Here is a 25,007-nt window from a genome sequence, read left to right on the forward strand (position 1 = left end):
CATTGTGGTTACTTTGACCCAGTTGCCCCAGAAGTTGAAGGATGCGATAGTAAACAACATGATTTAGTTTTCAAGAAAGTAAAAGAGCTAATCTCAGAGATGGGTGAGTGTGTTAATGTTTTAGAACAATGTAAAGAATATAGAGAAATAGTTAGCACATCTGAAATGCTATCTAATTTGGAGGAACAATTGCACAAATTTGTAAATTCTACCATACAAGAGAAATCAAAATCATTTAATACTAACACTTTTTCCAAAGAAAGTGCTCAAGAACATTAATGTTGGTCAATTTATGTTAAACTGTATCTCATAAAACAAGCAAATACCACTACAGTAATGCATTGTTTGCAAGTGTATTTTCAGATGTGAGTAAATTATAGCCTCTATTAACAAATAATGACCCACAATTTATTAACAATAATTTTAAGAAATTCTTGGTTTGGGATGGATTAAGACATGTAACTACATCCAAGTACAGTCCTTAAACTTATCTTTGTGAATGTGTTATGAAGGAATTAAGACAACTGTGTAAAACATACTGTTCTATGAGGCACACTACATGGGCACAACTAGAGTCAGAATTTCAAGTAATTCTTAATGATTTAATCCATATGTCAACAGGATTAGCTGCCGCAGAAATTATGAATAAAACCTTCACAGGAGAGCCCCTGTTCAAATTATTTACAAGGCCAAATTTACTGGCAACTTAATTTAGAAAAGTTGTAAGAAAAAGTACAAGAGAATCTGATTACACAGGCACAAAAAAGAGTCAGAATTTTTAATGGCAAGGCTATTTTACAAAACTTTCAAATAAATGATTTGGTATCAGTGTGTTAGTATCATCATAGATCGAATTTAAAGAAGGAAACAAGCAATTTTTTTCAGTTTTGCAATGGACCCTTTAAAGTTCAGAATATACTGCATTCAAAAGCACTATATATCTAATAGACCCAGATCTGAGGCAAGATAAGAAACTACACAATATAGATATGATTAAAAGATTTAAGGACCCAGGAGAGTTTGTGCCCTTTGCAAAATTGGCGGATTGACAACCACTGGAAGTCTGCAATTTGATTTAAATTTTTTCTGCATATCTATCTTACTTTTCTCGGGGACAATTTCTATCTTCTTTGACTCTTCTATTATCTTTTATTACTATTATACCTTCTACTACCACTTCTTCCAGAAATATAACTAAAAAAATAAAATAAAATAAAAAAATACTGCCCCAACACCTCTATGTGTGGTGTCTAGTGTTTATTCAATAATAATTGCATCAGTACATTTACAGAGATAGGCATGGGCTTAGCTAAGCTATAAATTAACATTTCAAGGAAAATTTTGAAGATGTAAGGTGTATATGTACTACACTAAAAGCCAAGAATAAGAACGATTTTAGCTCTATTATCATGTGACAGTAATAGAAAGTGGAGGAAATTATAGCACTATGACACTTTCAGAGAAATGCTTTAACGCATATGGTCTTTTCATAAAGGTATGAATATATTAAGCTAAATATTGTGGAATTTAGAATAAGAAGTTACTGATTTTGTTTATTTTTAAAAATAAAGAAAGAAGAATAGGATGGTTGGGTTTGTATCTGAATTTTATTAGGGTAGGTTATCATTGGTACTGATATCACCTCCATTGAGTATTGACCACAAACAGACCAACTGCAGGCAATGACTTATGTGAATGTACTTGCCTATCCCATTGTATTTTGTAGGGGTTTGTTAGGATCAATTTTCTGGGTGTCTGTGATGATGGAGCAATGGAAAGTCCATTATATAGAGAATGCTGAACAACTTCTCACTCCAGCACCACAGCAAAGTACCTTAGCAGGTGGGGTCCATGTGTGGGGGTTTGTAAGGGAATCCATCTACAAGGTCTGTTCAAAAATTTCTGGAACTTTATCGACAAAAATTTTCTACACTTAGCTTTTACTTATTTTCCATGGTCTCCCTTGAAATACTCTCCTCCACAATTAACCCTTTAACTGTCTCTGGATGTGTTAATGCATGCACCTTTGTACCTGTCCCTGTGTGCTCTGAATGTGTTTATGCGTGCCACTAATCCTTCTACCTGGTACTCTGAATGTGTGTATGCATAGACACATTCAGAGTACCAAGTAGAAGGACTGGTGGCATGTGTAAACACGTTCAAGAGCACACAGGGACATGTACAAAGGCACACGTGTTAACACATCCAGAGCAGTTAAAGGGTTAATACACTGCTCCCAATGCCGTTTCCACTTCTGGAAGCAGTCTTGATATGCTTGGATTGTGTGAAGCACCATCTGTGAATTTTCTCTTATCTTGTCTATGGTTGCAAATCTTCATCTTTTCAACAGGGTTTTCAACTTTGTAAATAAAAAGAAGTCCACAGAAGCCAGGTCTGGAGAGTAAAGAGAGTGGATGAGGCAGCAAGTGAATTCCTTTTTTTGGGTAGTAGTCACACACTAACAGGGATGAATGTGCAGTCATGTTATGATGATGCATGAACCATGAATTGCCTCACCACATTTCAGGCCGCTTCCTTCTCACATTCTCTTGCAGGCATCACAACAACGCATCCCGATAGTACCATTGATTAACAGTTTGTCCCTGTGGCATGAATTCATGATGAACTAATCCTTCAAAGTCAATTAAATCTATTACCATGGCTTTGACATTTGATCTGACCTGATGAGCTTTTTTTTTTGCATTGGAGAACCTTCATGACTCGTGGAAATTGAACCTTGGTCTCAACATCGTAACCATAGACCCACATTTCGTCACCAGTTACAATTCTCTTAAGCAACATCTAGTTCTCATTTGTATGATCCAAAAGCTCTTCACAGATTTTGAGGCGGAGATCTTTCTGGTCTTCACTCATGAGATGTGGAACGAACTTGGTGACAACATGATGCATTCCAAGATGGTGTGTCAGGTTTTCATGACATGATCCAACTGAAATGTTACATTCTTATGCAATCTCTTGGGCAGTCAGTCTTCAATTGGCATGCACAATTTCATTGATGTTGCTGACATGAATGTTGTCGGTAGATGACAAAGGGTGTCCTGAACAAGGGTCATGTTTAACTTCCATACAGCCATTTTTAAACCATGTGAGTCATTCATAACACTGAGTATGACTTACGCACTCTTAACCATAGGCCTCCTGCATCATTTGGTGTGTGTCTGGAAAGGTTTTCTTGAGTTCCACAAAAATTTAATGCAGACTTGTTGCTCCTCTAGCCCTGCCATGTTGAAATTCACAAACTGTGCAACACAACAATCTGTTCAATACAGCACTGAACGATAACTAACAGACATATAACAATGAAACTTCTGGCAGTTACACATTAAACATATATGTGTGCATGGATGTCAACTGCATTTCAGTCCAACACACCATTGGCATTAAATTACAAATGTTCCAGAATTTTAAACACACCTCATATGGGATACTGTATTCTTTTCTCCTTTGATCCTAACATACTTGCCTCTCTATTTCCTATTTCTACTTCTCCATTAGGAGTACCAAATCTCTCTTTGCTCTTATCATATGCAAAGTCCCTATTGCACAGTCTCTTCTTTTTTACAGTCTATATAGTAGCACTTACAACCAACAACAGTAGGACTGCACTGGCAGGTATTTCATGTATGACAACGACAATAAACTAACAGGATTTTTTGCAGGGTTAAATAAATGACACATGTTAATCATGCAACATGTTGTAGGGCAGAAGAGTCCAGGTAGGAGATGGAAGGTAAGAAAAACTGATGGCATGCTAAAATGCGTAACTGAATAAAAAGCAAGTTCTTAAGAGTTAATGAGAGAATGAGAAGGTCTGATAACTAGTAATCTGTATCTACATCTACACACCGAATACCACCATGAGGTGCATGACAGAGACTATGCCTCATTGTACAAGTTATTAGGGTTTCTTCCTGTTCCATTCACATACGGAGCATGGGAAGAATGATTATTTGAATGTCTCTGTGCATGCAGTAATTATTCTTATCTTATTCTTTAGTATTCACTAAATATCTCCTAGCAGGAAAATAAGCACCAGATCTCACTTCTACCATAAATTTTTATTTTCATTATTGAGTGTCCTTTCTGCCAACTAGAGTGTAGCTGTTAACCGTGACAGTAGGTTCCCTTAAGTTGTTTATAGTAAATCAGTTATTAGCTAGATGGATAGGGACTGTGTGTGTTGTGTGCAGATAGAGGAGGAGTTGGCCAAAGTCCAAACGCAGCTGGGAGCTTTGTTGGCCACAGTCAACAAGCTCCAGAGTGCCACCTTGAGGTGCAGTGGTGATGGGGTGCCTGGGGCAGCCTCTGCTGTAATAGATGAGCAGAGGGGGATGTCACAGCTCTCTGTCACTGAGCCGATCTCAGGTGCGACTGAGCCGGCTGGTCCACTCTCACCTCAGTATGGGTGGCAGACTGTGTCGAGGTCTTGAGCCTCAAGATGAAGGCTGCATGGGGGAAGCAGGCTCCTGCCAAATGCCATGCACTTTGCTAATAGATTCAGTGTGCTATCTGATGCTGAGTGGGTGGGGGGGGGGGGGGGGGGGGGGAGCCCCTCAGGAACATAGCGGCTAAGGCGGGGAAGAAGTCCAATGTTCACTCGGTGTGCTTGCCAGGGAGCCTTGTCCAGGATGTGGAACAGCCAGCTGCAGATTGTTGCACATGTCACCACCAACGATGCCTGTCGTCAGGGTTCCGAGGAAATCATTGGGTCCTTTCAACGGCTGGCTAAATTGGTGAAGGCAGCCTCCATCTCTCGAGGAGTGGAAGCCAAGCTGACAATCTGCAGCATCGTAACCAGGGTGAACCAGGATCCTCTGGTTTGGAGGTGAGTGGAGAATCTAAACCAGAGGCTACATCGACTCTGTGACGAAAATGGTTGTAGACTCCTCGAACTACGTTATGGGGTGGAAGGTTGTAGGACGCCCCTCGATAGATCATGGGTGCACTACACACAGGAAGCAGCTACATGGGTAGCACAGTACTTGTGATGTGCACATGGGGGTTTTTTAGATTAGGTTCCTCTCCATGGGAAACAAACTGCTGGCCCAAAAAATTACCAGTTCATGACACTGATGTGTGTGCACCAACTGTAAAAATTGTTAGTTTGCCTAAACAGGTCATTCCAAAGGATTTAAATATGCTTAATCTCATATTAGTAAATTGTTGAAGTGTCTGCAGCACGATCCCTGAGTTAATCTCCGAAATAAACAGTAGCAATGCCAATATTGTATTTGGTAACGAAAGCTGGTTGAAACCAGACATAAAAAGCATTGAAATTTTGAACTCTGATTGGACAATGTTTAGGAAGGATAGGATTGAAGCTATGGGAGGTGGTGTGTTCATTGCAGTTAAAAGCTGTTTAAACGCAGTTGAGATCGATACTGCATCGGACTGTGTAATAGTCTGGATAAAGCTGTCAATCAGACAAGGATTGACCATTGTATTAGAATGTTTTTAGAGACCACCAGCATCGGAAACAAGAGTCGCAGAATGTTTCAGGAAAAGTCTTGAGTACATAGGAAGTACATATCCAAATTATGCATTAGTTATAGGTGGAGACTTGAATTTAACATCCACTGACTGGGAAAATTACATGTTTATCACAGGGGGCAGAAGCAAAGATTTGTGTGAAGTTATTCTAGGAGTGCTCTCAACATACAACCTTGAGCAATTGGTTAGAAAACCACCTCAAGATGGGAACATATTAGATATCTTGGTGACAAACAGACCTGATCTTTTTGAGGAAGTTAATCTAGAAGAAGGCATTAGCGACCATAATGTCGGTGTGGCTTCTATGTCAGTCGAAACAGCAGCAAAAAAAAAAACCACAACAACAACAACAACAAAGAAACAGCGTAGAGTTTTCTTGTTTGGGAAGGCAAATAAAAGTGTCATTAATGAATATCTCGATAGTCAGCTCCAAGCATTCACTGCGGGACACCAAGATACTGAGCATCTCTGGTTGGAATTTAAAGGTATTGTCCACCATGTGCTAGAGAAATGTGTGCCTAGCAAACGTATAGGGGAGGGAAAGGATCCACCTTGGTACAACAAATATATTAGGAAGTTGCTGAGAAAGCACAGAATTTTGCAGTCATTTTAAACATAGTCACTGCCTTGCTGACAAATAGAAATTATGCAAAATGAAAGCAGCTGTCAGAAGAACAATGAGAGACTCTTTTAACTAATTTGAAAGCAATATTTTATCTGCAGATTCTAGAAATAACACTAAAAAATTTTGATGATACGTAAAATCTATGAACGCTACAAATAATTCAATACCTTCTCTTGCTGACAGTATGGGTAATGTAACTGATGATGATAAACAGAAAGCTGAAATTCTAAACCTAGCTTTCAAAAACTCGCTTATGACTGAGGACTGCAGCACCATTCCCCCTTTCAATTATCAAACAAACGAAAGGATGGCTGACATAGTGTTTAGTGTATCTGGGACTGTAAAACAGTTAAGATCGTTAGACACCAGTAAAGCATCTGGCCCAGACGGTATCCCCGTAAGATTTTATGTTCACTATGCTTCAAATATAGCACCATTCTTATCCATCATCTATCAGAGATCATTGGAATGGCAGAAAGTACCACGGAACTGGAAGAAGGCCCAGGTCATAGCAATCTATAAAAAGGGTAGAAAATTGGATGCACATAATTACCGGCCAATTTCATTGACATCGATTTGTTGTAGAATCATGGAACATATTTTGTGTTCAGACATAATGACCTTCCTAGACTCTGAGAAGCTCATCTGCAGAAACCAGCAGGGTTTTAGGAAACAGCAGTCATGCGAGACACAACTGGCCCTCTTTGTGCATGATATACCACAGGCTCTAGATACCGGCTCCCAGGTTGATGCCATATTTCTCAACTTTCGAAAGGCATTCGACTCAGTTCTGCACTGTCACTTGCAACAAAAAGTGCGCACTTATGGTCTGTCCAATGACATATGCGGTTGGATAGAAAGTTTCCTAACAGACAGGAAACAATATGTCGTCCTGAATGGGGTAACTTCAACAGAAACAAGAGTAACTTCAGGTGTGCCCCAGGGCAGCATAATACGTCCTTTGCTTTTTACGATTCACATAAATGATCTGGTTGTTGGTATTGACAGCAGCGTTAGACTGGTTGCCAATGATGCTGTAGTCTACAGGAAAGTAGTATCACATGAAAGTTGTGAATGAATGAGGATTTGCAGAAAATAAATGTATGATGTAATGACTGGCAGTTATCTCTCTTTATTAGTAAGTGTAACCTACTGCGTATAACAAGGCAAAAATCCCCATTAATGTATGAGTACAAAATAAATGATCAGTCTTTGGAAGCAGTAACATCAGTCAAGTAAATAAATAATAAAAATAAATAAATAAATAATATCTGGGTGTGACTATTCGAAATGATCTCAAATGGAATGATCAGATTACACAAGTAACGGGTAAGGTGAACTCTAGATTGCGGTTTATTGGTAGAATCCTGAAACAATGCAGTCCTTAAACAAAGGTTCAAATGGTCCAAATGGCTCTCAGCACTATGGGACTTAACATCTGAGGTCATCAGTCCCATAGACTTAGAACTACTTAAACCTAACTAACCTAAGGACATCACACACATCCATGCCCGAGGCAGGATTCGAACCTGAAGCACTTAGAACCGCTCGGCCACCACGACCGGCTTCAACAAAGGAAATAGCTTACAATATGTTAGTTTGTCCAGTCTTAGAGTATTGTTCATCTGTATGGGACACTTACCAGTTGGGTCTGATTCAAGAGATTGAGAAGGTCCAAAGAAGAGTGGCAAGATTCGTGACTGGTACATTTAGCCATCACGAGAGCTTTACAAATCTCATAGAACGTTTGAAGTAGGACGCACTTGCAGATAGACAATGCGCTAAACAGAAGGGGCTGCTCACTAAATTCTGAAATCCAATTTTCACTGAGGATGTAGAGCATATATTATTATCACCAACTTTCAAATCGCGTAATATTCATCATTCAAAGATAAGGGAAATAAGAGCTCATATTTAGGCGTTCAGGCAGTCATTTTTCCCTCGCGCAATCTGCGAGTGGGACAGAGGGGGGAATGGGGGGGGGGGGGGGGGGATATGACATTGTTGCGAATTGTGCCCTTTGCCACACACCGCTTGGTGGCTAGCGGAGTATATATGTAGATGTAGACGTTCATAGGAGATTGCAGTATATTCCTAGAGTAATTATTTAAAGCCAGTTCTTGAAATTTTATCAATTGATTCTCTTGGGATAGTTTACAGCTATCTTCAAGAGTCTTCCATTTCAGCTCCTTCAGTATCTCTGTGACACTCACCCATGGATTTAACAAACCTGTGGACATTTGGGCTGCCCTTTTCCTAATACATTCAATATCCCCTTTTACTTCTATCTTATATAGTTTCCACTCACTACAGGAATTCTCTACAACTGGTTGCATGACTGATTTGTAAGCAATCTCCTTTGCAGACTGCTTACACTTCCCCAGAATTCTACCAACAAATCAAAGTTTTCCATCTGCTTTACCCATGACTGAACTTATGTGATCCTTCATATCCCTACTGGGCATTACACTAAGGTATTTCTATGAGTTGGCTGATACCAACAGTGACTTCAAATGGTTCAAATGGCTCTGAGCACTATGGGACTTAACATCTGAGGTCATCAGTCTCCTAGACTTAGAACTACTTAAACCTAACTAACCTAATGAATCACACACATCCATGCCCATGGCAGGATTCAAACCTGCAACCGCAGCAGCAGCGCAGTTCCGGACTGAAGCGCCTAGAACTGCTCGGCCACAGCAGCTGGCCCAACAGTGACTCAATGATATTATAGTCATAGGGTACTACATTTTTTTCATTTTGTGAAGTGCAAAATTTTACATTTCTGAATATTTAGAGCAAGTTGCCATTCTCTGTACCACTCTGAAATCTTATCAAGATCTGATTTAATATTTATGCAGCTTCTTTCAGATAGTACTTCATTGTAGGTAACAGCATCATCTGCAAAGAGACTTATTTTACTATTAATATTGTCTCAAGGACATTAATATACAATATGAACAGCAAGGATCCCAACACACTTCCCTAAATCACACCTGAAGGTACTTCCACATCTGACAATGACTCTCCATCCTGTGTCCTCCCCACCAAAAAGTCCTCAGTCCAGTCACAAATTTCATCCATATAATCATACTGAGTCAAATGCTTTTTGGAACTCAAGAAATACTGCATCTGCCTGGTTGCCTTAACCTGAAGCTTTCAGTATGTCATGTGAAAAAAGTGTGAGCTGGGTTTCATATTATTGATGTTTTCAAAAGCCATGCTGGTTGCCATTGAGAAGGTCATCCTTTTCAAGATACATCATAATGTTTAAGCTCAGAATATTTTCTAGGATTCTGCAATAGATTAATGTCAAGGATACTGGATAGTAATTTTGTAGATCACTTCTACAATACTCCTTGTAGACAGGTGCGACCTGTGCCTTCTTCCAAGAACTGGTTAAAGTTTTTTGTTTGAGGGATCTACAATAGATTATAGCTAGAAGAGGGGGTAACTCTGCTGCAAATTTAGTATAGAATATGACAGGGATTACATCAGGGTCTGGAGCTTTGTTCAGCTTTAAGGATTTCAGCTGTTCCTTAATGCCACTGTCACTAATACTTATTTCACTCATCTTTCCAGTGGTACAAGGATTAAAGTGGGACAATTCTCCTGAGTTTTCCTTTGTAAAGGAACATTTGAAAATGGAAGTATGAACTTCAGCTTTTGCTTTGCTACCCTCAATTTCAGTTCTTGTCTCATTCGGTAAGGATGGGACACTAATTAGGTGCCACTAAAAGCCTTTACATATGACCAGAATTTCTTTGGGTTCTGTGAAATATATTTTGACAACATTCTGCTACAGTAGGCACTGAAGACATCACATATTGCTCTCTTGACAGACAAATATGTTTCATTCAACATTTCTCTATCTTTAGCGCTCTTCTTCATTTTACACCTATTATGCAGCAATCTCTGTTTCCTCAGAATTTTCTTTACAGTGACTGTATCACATGGTGTTTCCCACCCATCATGAGCTGTTCTACTTGGTACGTATCCATCCAACATGTAGTTGACTATTTTTTTAAAACTTGATTCAGAGTTTCTCTACGTGCTTCTTCCCTGTGCTGAAAATTTGAAGTTCCTCATTGAGATATGACACTTCTGATTTTTTTATCTGGTTTACTGAACATATACATCTTTCTGCTTGTTTTAGTTGTCTTTTTTACTTTGGTAATCATTGTTGCCACAACCACATCATGGTCATTGATACCAGTTTTGATGTGGACATTGTTAGAGGGTCAGGTCTATTTGTTGCCATTAGATCCAATACATTTCCATCATGAGTGAGGTTCCTAACTATCCATTCTAGGCAGTTTTCAGAGAAGGCATTTAGTAAACTTTCACTCTTAAAGCTTGATAAAATTTTTAATGACACAGTCCAAGAAATTAGAAGCCTATCTCAAAACCTTTGTACAGTCAGAATCCTTTTTCTGTGATTCTGGTAAACAGTGTTTTGCAACTGCTGACTTGTTAGGCTGCTGCAGTGTGATGTGCCATAGGTGATCATGGCAGTGAACTTCGACAGTGATCTATGTACGTCATGCCACAAAGGCAGGGAATCTGATAGACTCTAGACTTCTGTAGCCTGAGATCAACCTTGACACAACCAAGTTGAACCCATGTTTTAGCTGGTAGGCAGAAAACTCTCTACACTTGGTGTGGCTGGTGAATTCATCATATCTTTTCAGATACTGTGACACAAAATGGAATAAACACAGTGGCCACAACCTATTGAAGTTCCTCTCCTGTTTCTGCTGGTTGCACAATAGGAGCAGAAAGTAGGGCCTTCTCAATATGCTGCTCTTCTGGAACATCATGTTCAGATGTTCAAGTTCTTGATTGATGGTTTCATTGTCAGAGGGGGTGCAGGTCCTATATAACAATGGTTTGAGCACCCTGTTCCTTTGTGCTAAGTGGTGCAACTGTGTCCATGTAAGTATAGATTGGTATGTGTCTTCTTATGGTGTATGCTGTTTTCCAAAGTTCAGCCTGCTTTTCATTTTGCCAGGGCATCCAGACTTTGAGGATAAAATTGATGTTTTGATGTACGGAATTGAAATGTATGAGGAAATCATTCAGCTAATATCTTGTATGATGAAGGTGTTATCGACACACCAAAGCAAACTGGTCAATTTCCATTGGCTCCCTCCTTGAAATATCTAATATAGATTTCGTTGACAACTAGTGAAAGTAGTCACTCCATGGCTACTCCTTTCATCTGCTCATAGTAACCACCATTGAAAAAAGTGTACATTGATGTCAAAAGATGCCTAAAAAGTTAAGTTCTCTCTAGGTCAAATCTTTGGCCGATAAGTTCCAAGGGTTCTTCTATATGCACTCTGGTGGAAAAATGGACAACACCATGGGGATGTCGGAATTCTTAATCTTAAAGCTGTTAAGGAATCCAAAGAAATCCATGAAGCTCTTAACATGATGTGAACATTTCTCTACATAATTGCCAGGCATATCCTTCAGGTATTTAGAAAGTGAGCAAATAGGGGCACCAATGCTGGTAACAACGAGGCACAAAGGCACTCAATTTTTGTGAACCTTCAGAAGACCATAAGCTCAGTGGAAATGGTGTTCTCTGTCATAGTTTCTTAACAACTTTGACTGGGAAGCTAGATTCTTTGAGAAGTGCCATGGTTTGATTGATTGATTGATTTCTTTATTAATCCATGTAACAATTTACATTGTGTGGATTTCGTCAGCAAAATCATATACAATACAATATACCTACAATTATACACATAAAATTTGTATTTACACACATTTTTGAGGTATCTTAAATTAGTTTTATATCCTTGTGTAATTTGTAATTTTCTTATAGTACTGTACAATTTTGATTTCATATTATAATTATTTCCTCATGTATTACAATGTAGGCTACTTTAATTACACTACATGTTTTAATTCAGATAGTCCATTACTGCGTAATAACTTTTATTTAATAAAAAAAATTTTAGTTTTGTTTTGAACTGTCCGATTGTGTCAATATCTTTTATTTTTTGGGGTAATTTATTATATAATTTAACAGCATTGTACAACAAGCTCTGCTGAGTTTTAACTTTATTTTTCCTATATAGATGCAGATTGTATTGGTTTCTAGTTTCATAGTTGTGTACTAAAGAATTTTTCATATAGCAGTCAATATTTTTTTTTTACATACATAACACTTTGAAAAATGTATTCACAGGGGACAGTAAGGATTTCCAGCTTTTGGAAATGTTCAAGGCAGTGAGCCCTACTGCCACTCTTGGTTATTATACGAATTGCTCTTTTCTGTAATTTGAAAACTATTTGAATATTTTTACTGTTGACTCCCCAAAATATTATTCCATAGGTAATAACAGAGTGGATATAAGAAAAATATACAGATCTGACACATGTAGTATCACAAACTGTAGTCAGAATTCTCAGAGCATAGCATGCTGTAGCGATTCTGTTACTAAGTATTTTAATATGTTCTTCCCACTTTAACTGACTGTCAACATGCATACCAAGAAATTTTGTGTAGTCCACACATTCTATAGTTTCATTGTTTAAGTTAAAGTTGTTATAGTGTGGTTTTTTGCAGACATAGAAGTTAACAGCATTTGTTTTTTTAAGATTTAGTGTTAGTTTATTATTGGATGCCCACTCACGTACACTGTTTAGTGTTTGTTTGGCTTTTTCTTTTAGTGCATCTGGTGATTTGTCACTGATTAGAACATTTGAGTCATCTGCAAACAATATTGTTTGACCATGCTTGATGCTCTGTGGGAAGTCGTTTATGTAAATGAGGAATAGTACTGGGCCAAGGACACTACCCTGTGGGACACCTATATTTACATAATTTGGGTCTGAAGTATACTTTACAATATAGTTTGAGCAACTTGAAATATGTGAGATTTCAGTTATCTGTCTTCTATTTTTTAGGTATGACTGGAACCATTTGTTCACAAGTCCCCTTATTCCAAGTTCATCTAACTTATTTAACAATATGTTGTGGTCTACTGTATCAAATGCTTTAGTTTGGTCTTCCACTCCACCCTGTTTGTGATATCAGAGGCAGTCTTCCAGAATGTACTGACTTCTATCAGGCCTCACATCTTCTTAATGTAATCCTGATGAGATAGGAACACAATTGCACTGACTTTATTGGCTGGTAAGACCATGATATTTGGATCTATTCTTAGTTCCAATATGGTCATCCTCTGCCTGCTAGAGATGTTTGGTTTCATAGGTTTAGCAGGTTTTGTGATGCACTCTTCAGCTGTTTCAGGTGGATGTCACGCTGCTACTTGTTGTATTGCACTGATAACATCTTTGACAGTAACTGATTTAGGAGTGGGTACAAAATTGAGTCCTTGATTAAGATCTAAAAAACACATCCTCTTCCAGTTATATTGCCATGAGATTAATGATACTCTTGCAAGGAGAAACAGAAAGTAATCTCTCTCATGATCACTAGAATTTGTGTTCAGTGGCTTTCCTCTCTGCAGTCTGGTGTGCCCTAGGTTCCCATGTTCAGAAATTGAATTGGTTGGCCTGCTGTCAATGCAATTTGGAGAGTTCTTTCATAGTTGAATCCATCCACTGGTGAGTACAGCATACTCTGTCCTGTAGCAAGGCACGCTTCTTAATTCTTCTTGTTACCACTGAGTCAATGTGATGTGTTACCTTCACAAAGGTTGGGACCATACATTACAACTGGCCAACAATTTCAGATCCTAGATGTGCAAATGCATTGATGGTGTCATCTGGAACAATGGGACACGAAGGGTGATTATTAGAGAGACTCCTTCTGATGTTCCTTGCAAAACTACCACCAGCTTCATGGCCACATAAATTGGATGAGGTGGATTCAGTTCTTAAGAGGGAACTCATTTTCACGCCAACTCCTAACTGCACAACTGTCACTGATATCATCAGTGTAGTAGAACAGGTACCTGCATGACTACCACCTGAAGCAGCTGAACAAGTAAGTTGTGAAATCTATCACATCTCAACAAACAAAACTTATGAAACAAAGTATATCTAGCATGGAAAAGGTGGTCATTTGGGTACTGAGAGGAGATCCAAATATCGTGGTCTTACTAACTAACAAAAGCAACACAGCTGTGATCCTATTTTAGCAAGTTTATATAGAGAAAATGTAAGGCCTCAGAGAAAACTCTGCAAACTGGAAGACTGACATTGCTCCCACAGAGTGGAGAGGAAGACCAAAGCATTTTTCAAAAAATATCACTTGCCAGTCTAAATTGTTAAGAAGCTGTGGCAGAGTGCCAGTTCCACTGAGCTTCATAGATTTCTGTAGGCTCTACAAGATGGAGTGCCTTTATGCCTCATTGTTAGCAACACTGGTGCCACTTATGTTGAGAAAGGTCCACATCTTTAACAACTTTAAGGTTAATGATTCCAATATCATGGTGAGCTTTCATATTTTCTCTCTTTTCACTGCAGTTCCTTTACAAGAAAGAATACTTTGAACTTATTGGCCATTAATCTAAAACTACCAACCTTTTAAAACATGTCTTGATGTCATCAGACCTCTTTGTGGTGGTGGTTACTATGACAAGACAAAAGGTGTAGCCAGGGGAGTTCACTTTCATTAGCTGTTGCTATTATATACATGGAACATTTTGAGGAGGGAGTACTGGCATCAGCCCAATGGAAACCAGCATGCTTTTTCTTGTATGCTGATGACACCATCATATGGCTACTTGGAAGAGACAAACTGAATAATTTCCTCATACATTTCAGTTCCATACACCTAAATATCAATGTCACCATGGAAGTAGAAATGGATGGATGTCCTGGTAAAGGGAAGTGCAGAAGGGAACAGCATACTCAAAAGTTGATACATTGGACTGACACTAACTCTGCTAATGACAGTCTCAACCAAGGACTTAAACATTTGACAACAATGTTATGTAAGCATGGTTACACAGAGTTGCAATTGTGAAAGCCCTACATCCTACACTGACTATACAGCTGGCAGGAAAAGAAGAGGAATTGCAGGAGGTTGGGGCCACTGCATTTATTTTGTGGTGCAGTATCCAGGAAGATGGCACAAATTCTCTAGACACGCCAAGTGGAGACTGTTTTCCACAACCCACTTGAAACATGATACCATGATTAAAGAAAAGTGACCCTGAACAAAGAAAAGTGTGAAGTTATTCACATGAGTATTGAAAGAAATCCATTACATTTCGATTAAAGGAGAAGTCACACAAATCTTAAGGCTGTAAATTCAACTAAATGCTTAGGGATTACCATTACAAATAACCTAAATTGGAATGATCACATAGATAATGTTGTGGGTAGAGCAAAGCAAAGACTGCAGTTCATTGGCACACTTAGAAGGTGCAACAGGTCTACTAAAGAGACACTTTTCTGCCCTATTCTGGAGTGCTGCTGTGCAGTGTAGTACCCACATCAGATGGGACTGACAGATGACACCAACTTTGTTCAAAGAAGGGCAGCTCATTTTGTACTACTGCGAAATAGGGGAGATAGTGCCACAGACAAGATATGTGAATTGGAGTGACAATCATGAAAACAAAGGCATTTTTCATTGCAACGGGAACTTCTCATGAAATTTCAGTCATCAATTTTCTCCTCCGATTGTGAAAACATTCTGTTGGCACACACCTACATAGGGAGATGATCATCATGATAAAATAAGAGAAATCAGGGCTTGCATAGAAAAATTTAAGTGCTCGTTTTTACTGCATGCTGTTCGAGAGTGGAATGATAGAGAGAGACAGCTTGAAGGTGGTTCATTGAATCCTCTGCCAGGCGAGGTCTATCAGATACCCTGCCACTGAGGCATGACAGACACAGTTGAGACAGTGCATACTGTTGACATCACTGCTGTGAACACTAATGGCACATTACCAGGAGGTTAACAGATCGGCAGTCGTGTAATGCTGGCTGTCAGAATTACACACAGAGAATTACAATGGTAGTAAGGTCCTGACATAGATGTTTAACTTCTGAGGTTGTCTCATTAAAAAATCTATCAAGATATAAGTAAGGGAATGGCTGACCAACCCTGATAGTGGTTACAGCTTTAGTAAGGCCTGGGAACCTGTGCTTAATCTGATTAAGAAGAGGAAGTAAATATTCCACAATGGACTGACTTTGGGAGCAGGCACATGTTCCTTGGCACATACTCCAGGTAGATTGACAAGTTGAAGGAAGGAGGAGATACTAGCCATGTGCCCACTCCTGGGTGCAAACTGTGGATGGCCCTCCAGTTTGTAGGGAAGGGCTGATGAGACAAAAGCACCATGCCAGTTCCTAGGCTGTCAGTTCACCAGTGCACCCATTGATAGCAACATGATCACTTGTGAAATATTGTGCCTATTGGACACTAATTATTCAACCATTCACTCATTACTTATTTTGTCATGTGAAGAGTTGAAATGGAAAAAGTTACAGGTACTATCTTTTTCAAAAAGATGTTTTCAGTGCTACTGTATTCTCAGTACTCTGTTGCACGTCCCTAGACTTGTTACAAGTGTCAAATCATGCATTCATTACTAGAAGGTGCATGGTCTTCATGGCAAGCAGTGCTTCCCTCAGAAGTTCTGAATGTCATTCCAGTGCATATAAATTATTTCTTTGATTTTAAAGGTGCTGCTGAAACATTATTGTTAATGCGAGTGTGTATAAGGTCTCGAAATGCAGTATGATCAAAATGTCTTATCCTCATCCATCTCAAACAGCTATTAAAACTTCTTACTCTGAAAAGAATGAAAAATGTTATTATATTCAAAAGAGGAAATACGATGATGGATGAATGTTATGTCACACTTCATCTCAAAGACCAGCTATGTTTATCAGTTGCAAAACAGAAAAACCTGCTGCTGATACCATTTATTTCTCCCAAGCACAGGGAGTTTTACAGCACACTTTACAGTATCTGATCCCAAGAATGAAGTTGTGTAAGGAACAGAGGCCAATGCTAAGAGATTTTGTTCATGAATTTAATTTTGTTATTCTCTTGTAAAAAATGTGAGTGAAATGACAAATGGTTTTTGTTGACTGCAGTTCTACTAGTTAAAATATTTTTTTCTGTATTTCTATACTTGTATTATCACAAATAAAATATAGTACCTCTGAATTAATGGCATTTGGAACAACAACTTTCTTATTGATTAGAATCAAACAGTTTCTGATATGGCACTTACAATGTTCTTAATAAATTTTGATTCTCCTGATAAATGTGACATTTAGCACTTAGTTTTCCACTTCCACTTTTCAACTAATGAGGAACCCTTTGAGTGAGAGTTCACAGGTTCAGTCTTTAATAAGGCTTATTTGAAAGTGTTGTCTTCACAATTATGACAGGAAAAATATTGACTGGTAATAACTCACCATGTGCATCAGTAAGGTGACAGAAAATGAGGACCCAGGAGGCACAGAGATGAACCATCTATGGGGACGTATGTTTACACTTCACAAAACTATTGGCTCTCAAGAAGTGTTCAAAACAAACCATTAACATGCACCATGAATACTGAATGAAAAATGGTGTGCCATAGTGATCACAAAGGTTTGCACTATCAAGATCAAAGGTGAACTCCTTGGATGCAGGATGTTCAGCTAGCTATCCCCTCCTAAAGAATGCACATAGAATCATATTAGTGCATGATGTGGATAGTGGAGGTTTGCTAAGAGAGATTAATAAAGCTATGTATGAACTTATTTTATTAATTAAAATAAATGGCTTTCTTTACAACAGCTAACTTTTCACATGCAACAAAAACAATACAAAGAATACTAATACTGCAAAGAAGACACATATAAACAGCTGTGCTCACTTAAATAAACTCTATGCATTTGGTCAGAATGTGAGGATAAACAAGAACAAGAATTGCAAACACATGCAAATGCAATTATGCAAAAACTCTCCAATATTCCTGCTGTTTAAGTGATTGCATTTATCAATTACTAACATTGGGCTTTGAGTGCAAATATACAAATTTTTCTTTGGTTAATGCTTTGGTCAACAAATCAGCAAGTTGTTCTTTGGTACACACATAAACAACTTCTATATCTTTACACTACACTTTTCCATGTAAGAAATAATAGCATACATCTAAATGTTTGGTGCGTTTGTGATATTCAGGATTTTTTGACAACTTGATTGCACTCTGGTTTTCGATTTATAATGAAGTTGGTTCTTTACACTTGATTCCCAAACCACCTAGTAATTTTCTCAGCAGCAGTAGCATCAGCTACATATTCAGATTCAGTTACAGGGCCACCAGCCAAAAGAAAAACAAATCCTGTTGTTGACTTTTGCAATGCAAGATCACCTGCATAGTCAGCATTAGAAAAACCAACCAGTTGTATTTTCCTCCTGCTGTTGAAGTATTCTATACTGTAATCTGGTGTTTCAAAGTATGTGTAAATTCTTTTCACTGCTTGCCAATATGCATTAGTATGGCTTTTCAAATATCTGCTTACACTGTTCACTGCAAATGAAATATCTGGTCAAGAGAGAACTGACAAAAAAATAAGAGATCCTACCACACTTCATGATATGGTACTTTTTCACCACTGAACTTTTCATCATTAAGTAACAGACTCACATGAGGTTCAGCAGGAACACTTAAACCTTTTGCTTCAGACATTCCAAATTTCTCAATTATTCTTCTCATATACTAGTGTTGACATATTAACATTTTCTTTCCCACATGATCTTGCTCAATTTCCACTCCAACAAAGCAATGACTTTCACCGACAGTGATTTGAAAGACTTCTTTTAGTGATGTAATAACTTTATAAATTGCTTCCATTGACTTTGATGCAGTAAGAGCATTATCTACAAATAATGCTAACAAGATAACATCACAGCTGATTACACAACTGAATAAACATGGATCAGTGTCAGTTGCTTGAAAACTATAATGTGAAAGAAAGTCTATAAATTTCTTGTTCCAACACTGAGGAGCTTGCTTACGTCTGTACAGTGATTTCTCATGTTTGCAAACTACAGGTTTCTCCATTTTAACTACCACTCCTTCAGGTATATCCATGTAAACTTCTTCTTCAAGGCTTCCATATAGAAATGCTATGTGAACATCGAACTGTACCATCTCTAGGTCAGAATATGAAACAATTTCCAAGAAAACTCTGAGTGAATCATGTCATATCACTTGTGAAAAAGTCTCATTGTAGTTAACACCATAGTCCTGTTTGAAACTTGTTGCACACAGCCATGCATTGTACTAAGTAATCTTCCGCAACAGTTCAGTGCAGTAATGTGTTCATTGTAAATAAAACCTTGAACACACATTTTGAGTCAATAACTCTCTGGCCATTAGTTCTAGGAACTAACTTCCAGGTTTTGTTGTCTTCATGAGCTTCAAGTTCTTCTTTAATCACTTTTTTCCAGTGTTTCAAGTCAGGACCAGAAATTGCTTCTTTGAAGGTGTACGAATTTTTATACTGAGCAAAATCAGTTCCATATTTTACTGGCTTGCAGATGAGAGAATTATCTCATAGCTGCATTGATGGCACTTTAGTAGGTTGCTCTGCAGTTTCCAGTTTAGTCGTATTTACATCTTTTTGTGAAATTTCCATCTCGACCTGTGCTTGTGCTGGTTCACCAGTAGCTTTCTTGTGCCATTCCACAATATCTTGTTCTTCGCCAGTCTTGGACTTTGAGTATATGTCATCAACTTCTTTTTGTGCAGATGCTGAGCTGTTGCTAACCTCATTGAATGTGACATCCCTCAAGACAAACAATTTGTGATTTGCAGGATCATAAAGTCAATTATTTGTTGCTCCTCCTTGATAACCAACAAGTACAACTTTTCTGGATTTTACATAAAACTTGCTGTGAAATTGTTTTGGTACCTGAGCAAAGGCATCTGACCCAAATACTCAAAGATGTCCAACATATGGTTGTCATGCATTCCACAACTCATATGGAGTTTGCTCCAAATTTCGTTTTGTTGTAACTCTATTTAATATGTATACAGCAGTGTTAACAGCCTCTGCTCATAAAAACTTCAGAAGGTTTTTGGCTTCCAACATCATGCATATGCTTTCAACAATCATGTGATTATCCCTCTCAGAATGACTGCTCTGTTCTGACTCATATGGAGCAGTTGTTTGCAACTGAATTCCGTGATTCCTTGGAAACTGTTCCATACCATAATTAATGTATTCAGTGCCATTGTCCACACATAATGTTTTTACATTCTGACCAAACTTGTTCAACACAAGATTACTAAATTCACAAAATGACATTGGATTTGTGTCTTAGAAAATAAACAACTCTGTATCCAGTTGTATCATCTTTGAATGTGACAAAAAACTTTGCACCAGCAATTGATTCAACTGACAATGGTTCACACATGTGTGACAAATAAATTCCCCTAGTTCTGTTGAACTATTTGTGTCTATGTTGCTGAATGTAAGCCAATATTCCTTGCCTAGCTGGCATGATTCACAGAAAAAAATCTTCTGGTTTTTATTGTTATTATTATTATTATTTATTTATTTATTTGACCACCTTTCACTGACATCTATTGAATTGATTGTGTACTGACATGTCCTGACTGTTCATGCCACTGTTTCAGATCAGTCACTCCAACACTAACTTCCCTCCATAGTGTAGATTCTGTCATGAAACACATCCTATAAATATTGTTCTCTTCCTTCATGGCTTCAGCTACAGTCTCTTCATCACATTTTAGTAAAACTTGATCTTTTTTGGAAACTCCAGTGAATTTCTTCGACATGCATACTCCAACACTAAACAAGTTCTTTTTGACACCTGGTATGTACAAAATGTTTTTGAGATGTGCCTCACTCCATTTGCTGCTAACTTCTTTGCTGAAAATAATAGTACCAACAGCAGTGACTTGACATTCTTTATCATTACCCAGTAACACATGCTCCCCAGTCACTGGATAGAACTTTAAAAACCATTCCTATTGAAAAGTCATATGCTGTGATGCACCACTGTCCAACAGCCACACATCTGATTGGTCACGTTCAAACCACTTAGCAGATGTCTCTCTTGACTTTCTCACAACTCGACACATGTTATCTGCTGACACAATAAATGCACACCTGGATTTATTTTTGTCACTTTTATGTTTCTCTGTCTCCTGCTTTTTCTTCCAGCACTCATGTGCTATATGGCCATACTTCTTGCAGTAAAAACACTTGACATCTGATCTTGTTTTGCATTCTTGTGAACTTTTGATTTTATCAGGATATCTTGATTTTATCTTTATCTGTTGATGGACATCACTGCAAATGCACCACTTTCTTCATCACTCATATTCAACTGGGACTCTTCTTTGATGAGATGTTCTGTCAAAGTTTCCATGATTTGTTGACTAGCTGGCACACTGTCAGAAGCTATTTAAATGGGCTATATTTTGATGGTAATGACACAATGACTTGCGCCATTACAGCTACATCTGAAACCTTTTCTCCAACATTTATGAGATGTAATGTTAGATTTTCAACTTTTACTACACGTGCAACTACAGAATCATATGCATTCATCCAATATTCATGAAAATGTTGAGTTATTGTTAGTTTGCTGGCTTCTTACCATTGCTTATGTATTGGCCTCAACTTGTTCCAAATTTAGTGGGCTGTCTCACAAACCAACAGACTGTGCATTTTTGTATTATCTACTGATGTGGAAATCAGAAACATACCTATTGCATTTTCTTTTGTCCATGCTTTCAAGGTGGCATCATTGTCTTCATTAGGTTGACCTTGAGTGCCAATTACAACATCGAAAATTCTATATGCCTTTAAGATTGCAGTTATCTGGAATTTCCATGTCTGATAATTTTTGGCGTCCAGCTTTGAGATGAAGACACTTCTTCAGCCATTGCAGATTTCCTTTCTCTTCTTTTCACCTGAACATGTCATAGTTGGGATACCGAAACTTTATATAAAATAACAACTTTCCCCATGCAAAGCAAGTGATGCATGGGCTCAGAACCTGATGCAGATAGTGGAGGTTTGCTAAGGGAGATTAGTAAAGCTGTGTAGGAACTTACTATCTTAATTAAAATAACTGGCTTTCTTTACGACAGTTGACTTTCCACGTACAACAAAAACAATACAAAGAACACTACAAATATTACTACCACTGCAAAGAAGACAAAGATAAACAGCTGTGATAATATAAATAAACTCTATGCATTTGGTCAGAATGTGAGCATAAACAAGAACAAGAACTGCAAACACACACACATATGTGATTATGCAAAACCTTTCCAACAGTGCAACAGGGTGATGAGAACTGACGGAACTTGATGGCATGCAAACAATTCCAAAGCAGTAAGTCATGAAGTTTATCATGATCTGGGCTATTTTAAGGCATAGCTGCAGACAGTATGCTAATATGTTTTATAGACATGGAGAAAACAACAATCCACAGGCTGAATTTGTCCATTGGTTCCACATGATATGGACTGCAATGTCACACACTTTTCATGAGGGATAGTTTGCTCTAAAATAGTTTGATTTTTATACACAAACAAGGAATCAAGCCAAAGCAAGTTATTTTTACCAGGTGTTGGCCAGAAGCTGTGCTCATACCCTAGTTGTAGTTCTCTTACACCCATTTTCCCATTCTTGCTTGCTGTGATATAAATATTGCATACTGCCCTTGCAAGATCACGCACACAAGAAATAATTGCAGGGGCCACAACACCTTCAATTTCTTGTAGCACAATAAATAGGTTTCCAGCCAATTCACAATCCAGATTAATCATCAGCATAATTGTATAAGAGTGAGTTAAGGCATTGATGTTAACTGATCTTTATACAACTATCTTGGTATCTCTGATTTCCAGGGTTCCTTTCATATGGATTTTCCTCTTCAAATCTCAGTTGGTCAGAGTCAAAAACAAATTCCTTACTCAACAATGGGATAAGTTCATTTATCTCATCTAAAAATTTTCAGGGCGATTCTGTTGTTTGCTGTGCATCATCAAATTGATGCTTTGCTTAAAATTTCATTATCTCAGTTCTTCCAATTCTGCAGCACTGTTTGAAGTTATGCAACCATCCTCTGCTTTCTTGAACTCATTGTAATCTATGTCATACACAATTTGATCGGCATAACATGGTAGGTCACTATCATGAACATCCTATAAATTGTATTGAACATCCTTGAAATGTGCAAAATCTGTTCATAATTGTGTTTTTACTATACTGCAGATAATCGTCTATGTACATAATTATATTCAATACCCACTACTTGGAAAGAATTGTCCTTTACTACATTTCATTGGAGATAGAGTTGTGGCTCACTGTCTGACAAGGATGATAACTATATGGCTCAAAACCTGTTTCAATACCACTTTCAGTTGTTAAGCCTGTACATCGTCATTGTACTTCTTTTGTACAATGTCTGCACAGTTGAGCACATATGGCTCCACACATTCCACTGACTCATCTTGCGGAAACACCAATATTTCATCTCACCATATAGCGGAGATGCTGAGATGCAGATAGGCACAACAAAAAGACTGTCACAAATAAAGCTTTTGGTCATTAAGGCATTCATCAACAATAGACAAAAGGACACACACACACACACACAAACGAAACTCACACACAGGACTGCAGTCTCAGGCAACTGAAACAACACTGCCAGCAGAAGCACCAATGCATGATGGGAATGGCAACTGGGTGAGGGTAAGGAGGAGGCTGGGGCAGGAAGGGGGAGGGATAGTATGGTGGGACTGCTGGACAGTGAAGTGCTGCAGGTGCAGGTTAGACAGGTAACTGGTAGGTTAAAAAAATAAATAAAAATAAAAATCTGTTGCAGAACTAGGATTTGATTGCACAACCTTTTGCTTATTGAACTCATACTTTACCACTAGACTATCAAGCACAATTCCAAATTCAGTTATGCGAAAAACAGACCTAAAGTTTGACATGGTATGTGAACCACATTTCACTTTTGGCAGATGACCACATCACTGAGAGCTGAATGATAGGTTAAAAAACAGTGAAAAGTCCATTGCCTGACCATGATCTGATCCTGCAACCTGTTGGTTTTGACATACATGCTAGACTACCAGGCCACATTCAGAGTCTGCTCAAGCATTGCTGCTGTCTGAAGTTGTGGCACCTGTACTGCAAGAATACGATGTTATTGTTTTCACAGTAGTGGTGGACTTTAATTTATTATAGCTCACCTAATTTGGATGAAATATTTGAAATTATATACACAAACCTTCTTCATCAATCAGTCTATTAGTCAAAACTGGATCAAAATCTCTACAGTAGTTTCTGAGATTAACCTCTACAAACAGATAGGAGTGAGAAGGGAGCTCCAATTTATAAAGAGTGATAGACGGGGGGGGGGGGGGGGGGGGGGGGGGGACAGAACTAACCTGTCCATTCACACCATAACTTCCTGGAAAATAATACTGATTATACAGAAAAATTAAACAAAATTATTTATGATGGATTTCCACATGTACTCTTTCAAAAGAAATAATGGTTCACTCACAGACCTTGTAATGTGTGTCTGTTTACCTTTATACTCACCTCAACATTAGCATATTCAGAAGATCTTGGTGCAGCATCAGCAAAGCAGCTCAGAGCTAACATTACCAGTATTAGTGGATAATATATCATGTATGAAATGAATGAAAATGCTGGTTCAAACTGCAAACAATGAACAAAACGTTAACACTGGTAAACTTATACAAAAGGTGAATTATAGTTTCATTATTCATAAACACACAGTACTTTGTCATTAATCTACAAGTGATATAAATACAAAATCTGTAATAGGAATGAGTCACATATAGAATATAAGATTACTGACAATTTTGATAAATACAAGCTTCTGAACATACTTTTCAGCACT

General features: G+C 38.1%; 1 protein-coding gene across 1 annotated transcript in view; it reads right to left on the bottom strand.

Moving 5' to 3' along the window:
• Positions 1 to 25,007, bottom strand: part of LOC126092472 (multidrug resistance-associated protein 1-like) — a 409,434-nt gene that overhangs the window by 272,206 nt on the left and 112,221 nt on the right. The window contains exon 7 of the mRNA XM_049908086.1: positions 24,683 to 24,802. Coding sequence (XP_049764043.1) covers positions 24,683 to 24,802 — 120 coding nt within the window. The remainder of the gene's footprint in view (positions 1 to 24,682; positions 24,803 to 25,007) is intronic.

The sequence above is a fragment of the Schistocerca cancellata genome, chromosome 7 (assembly GCF_023864275.1).
Source record: "Schistocerca cancellata isolate TAMUIC-IGC-003103 chromosome 7, iqSchCanc2.1, whole genome shotgun sequence".
NCBI classification, from domain to species: domain Eukaryota; kingdom Metazoa; phylum Arthropoda; class Insecta; order Orthoptera; family Acrididae; genus Schistocerca; species Schistocerca cancellata.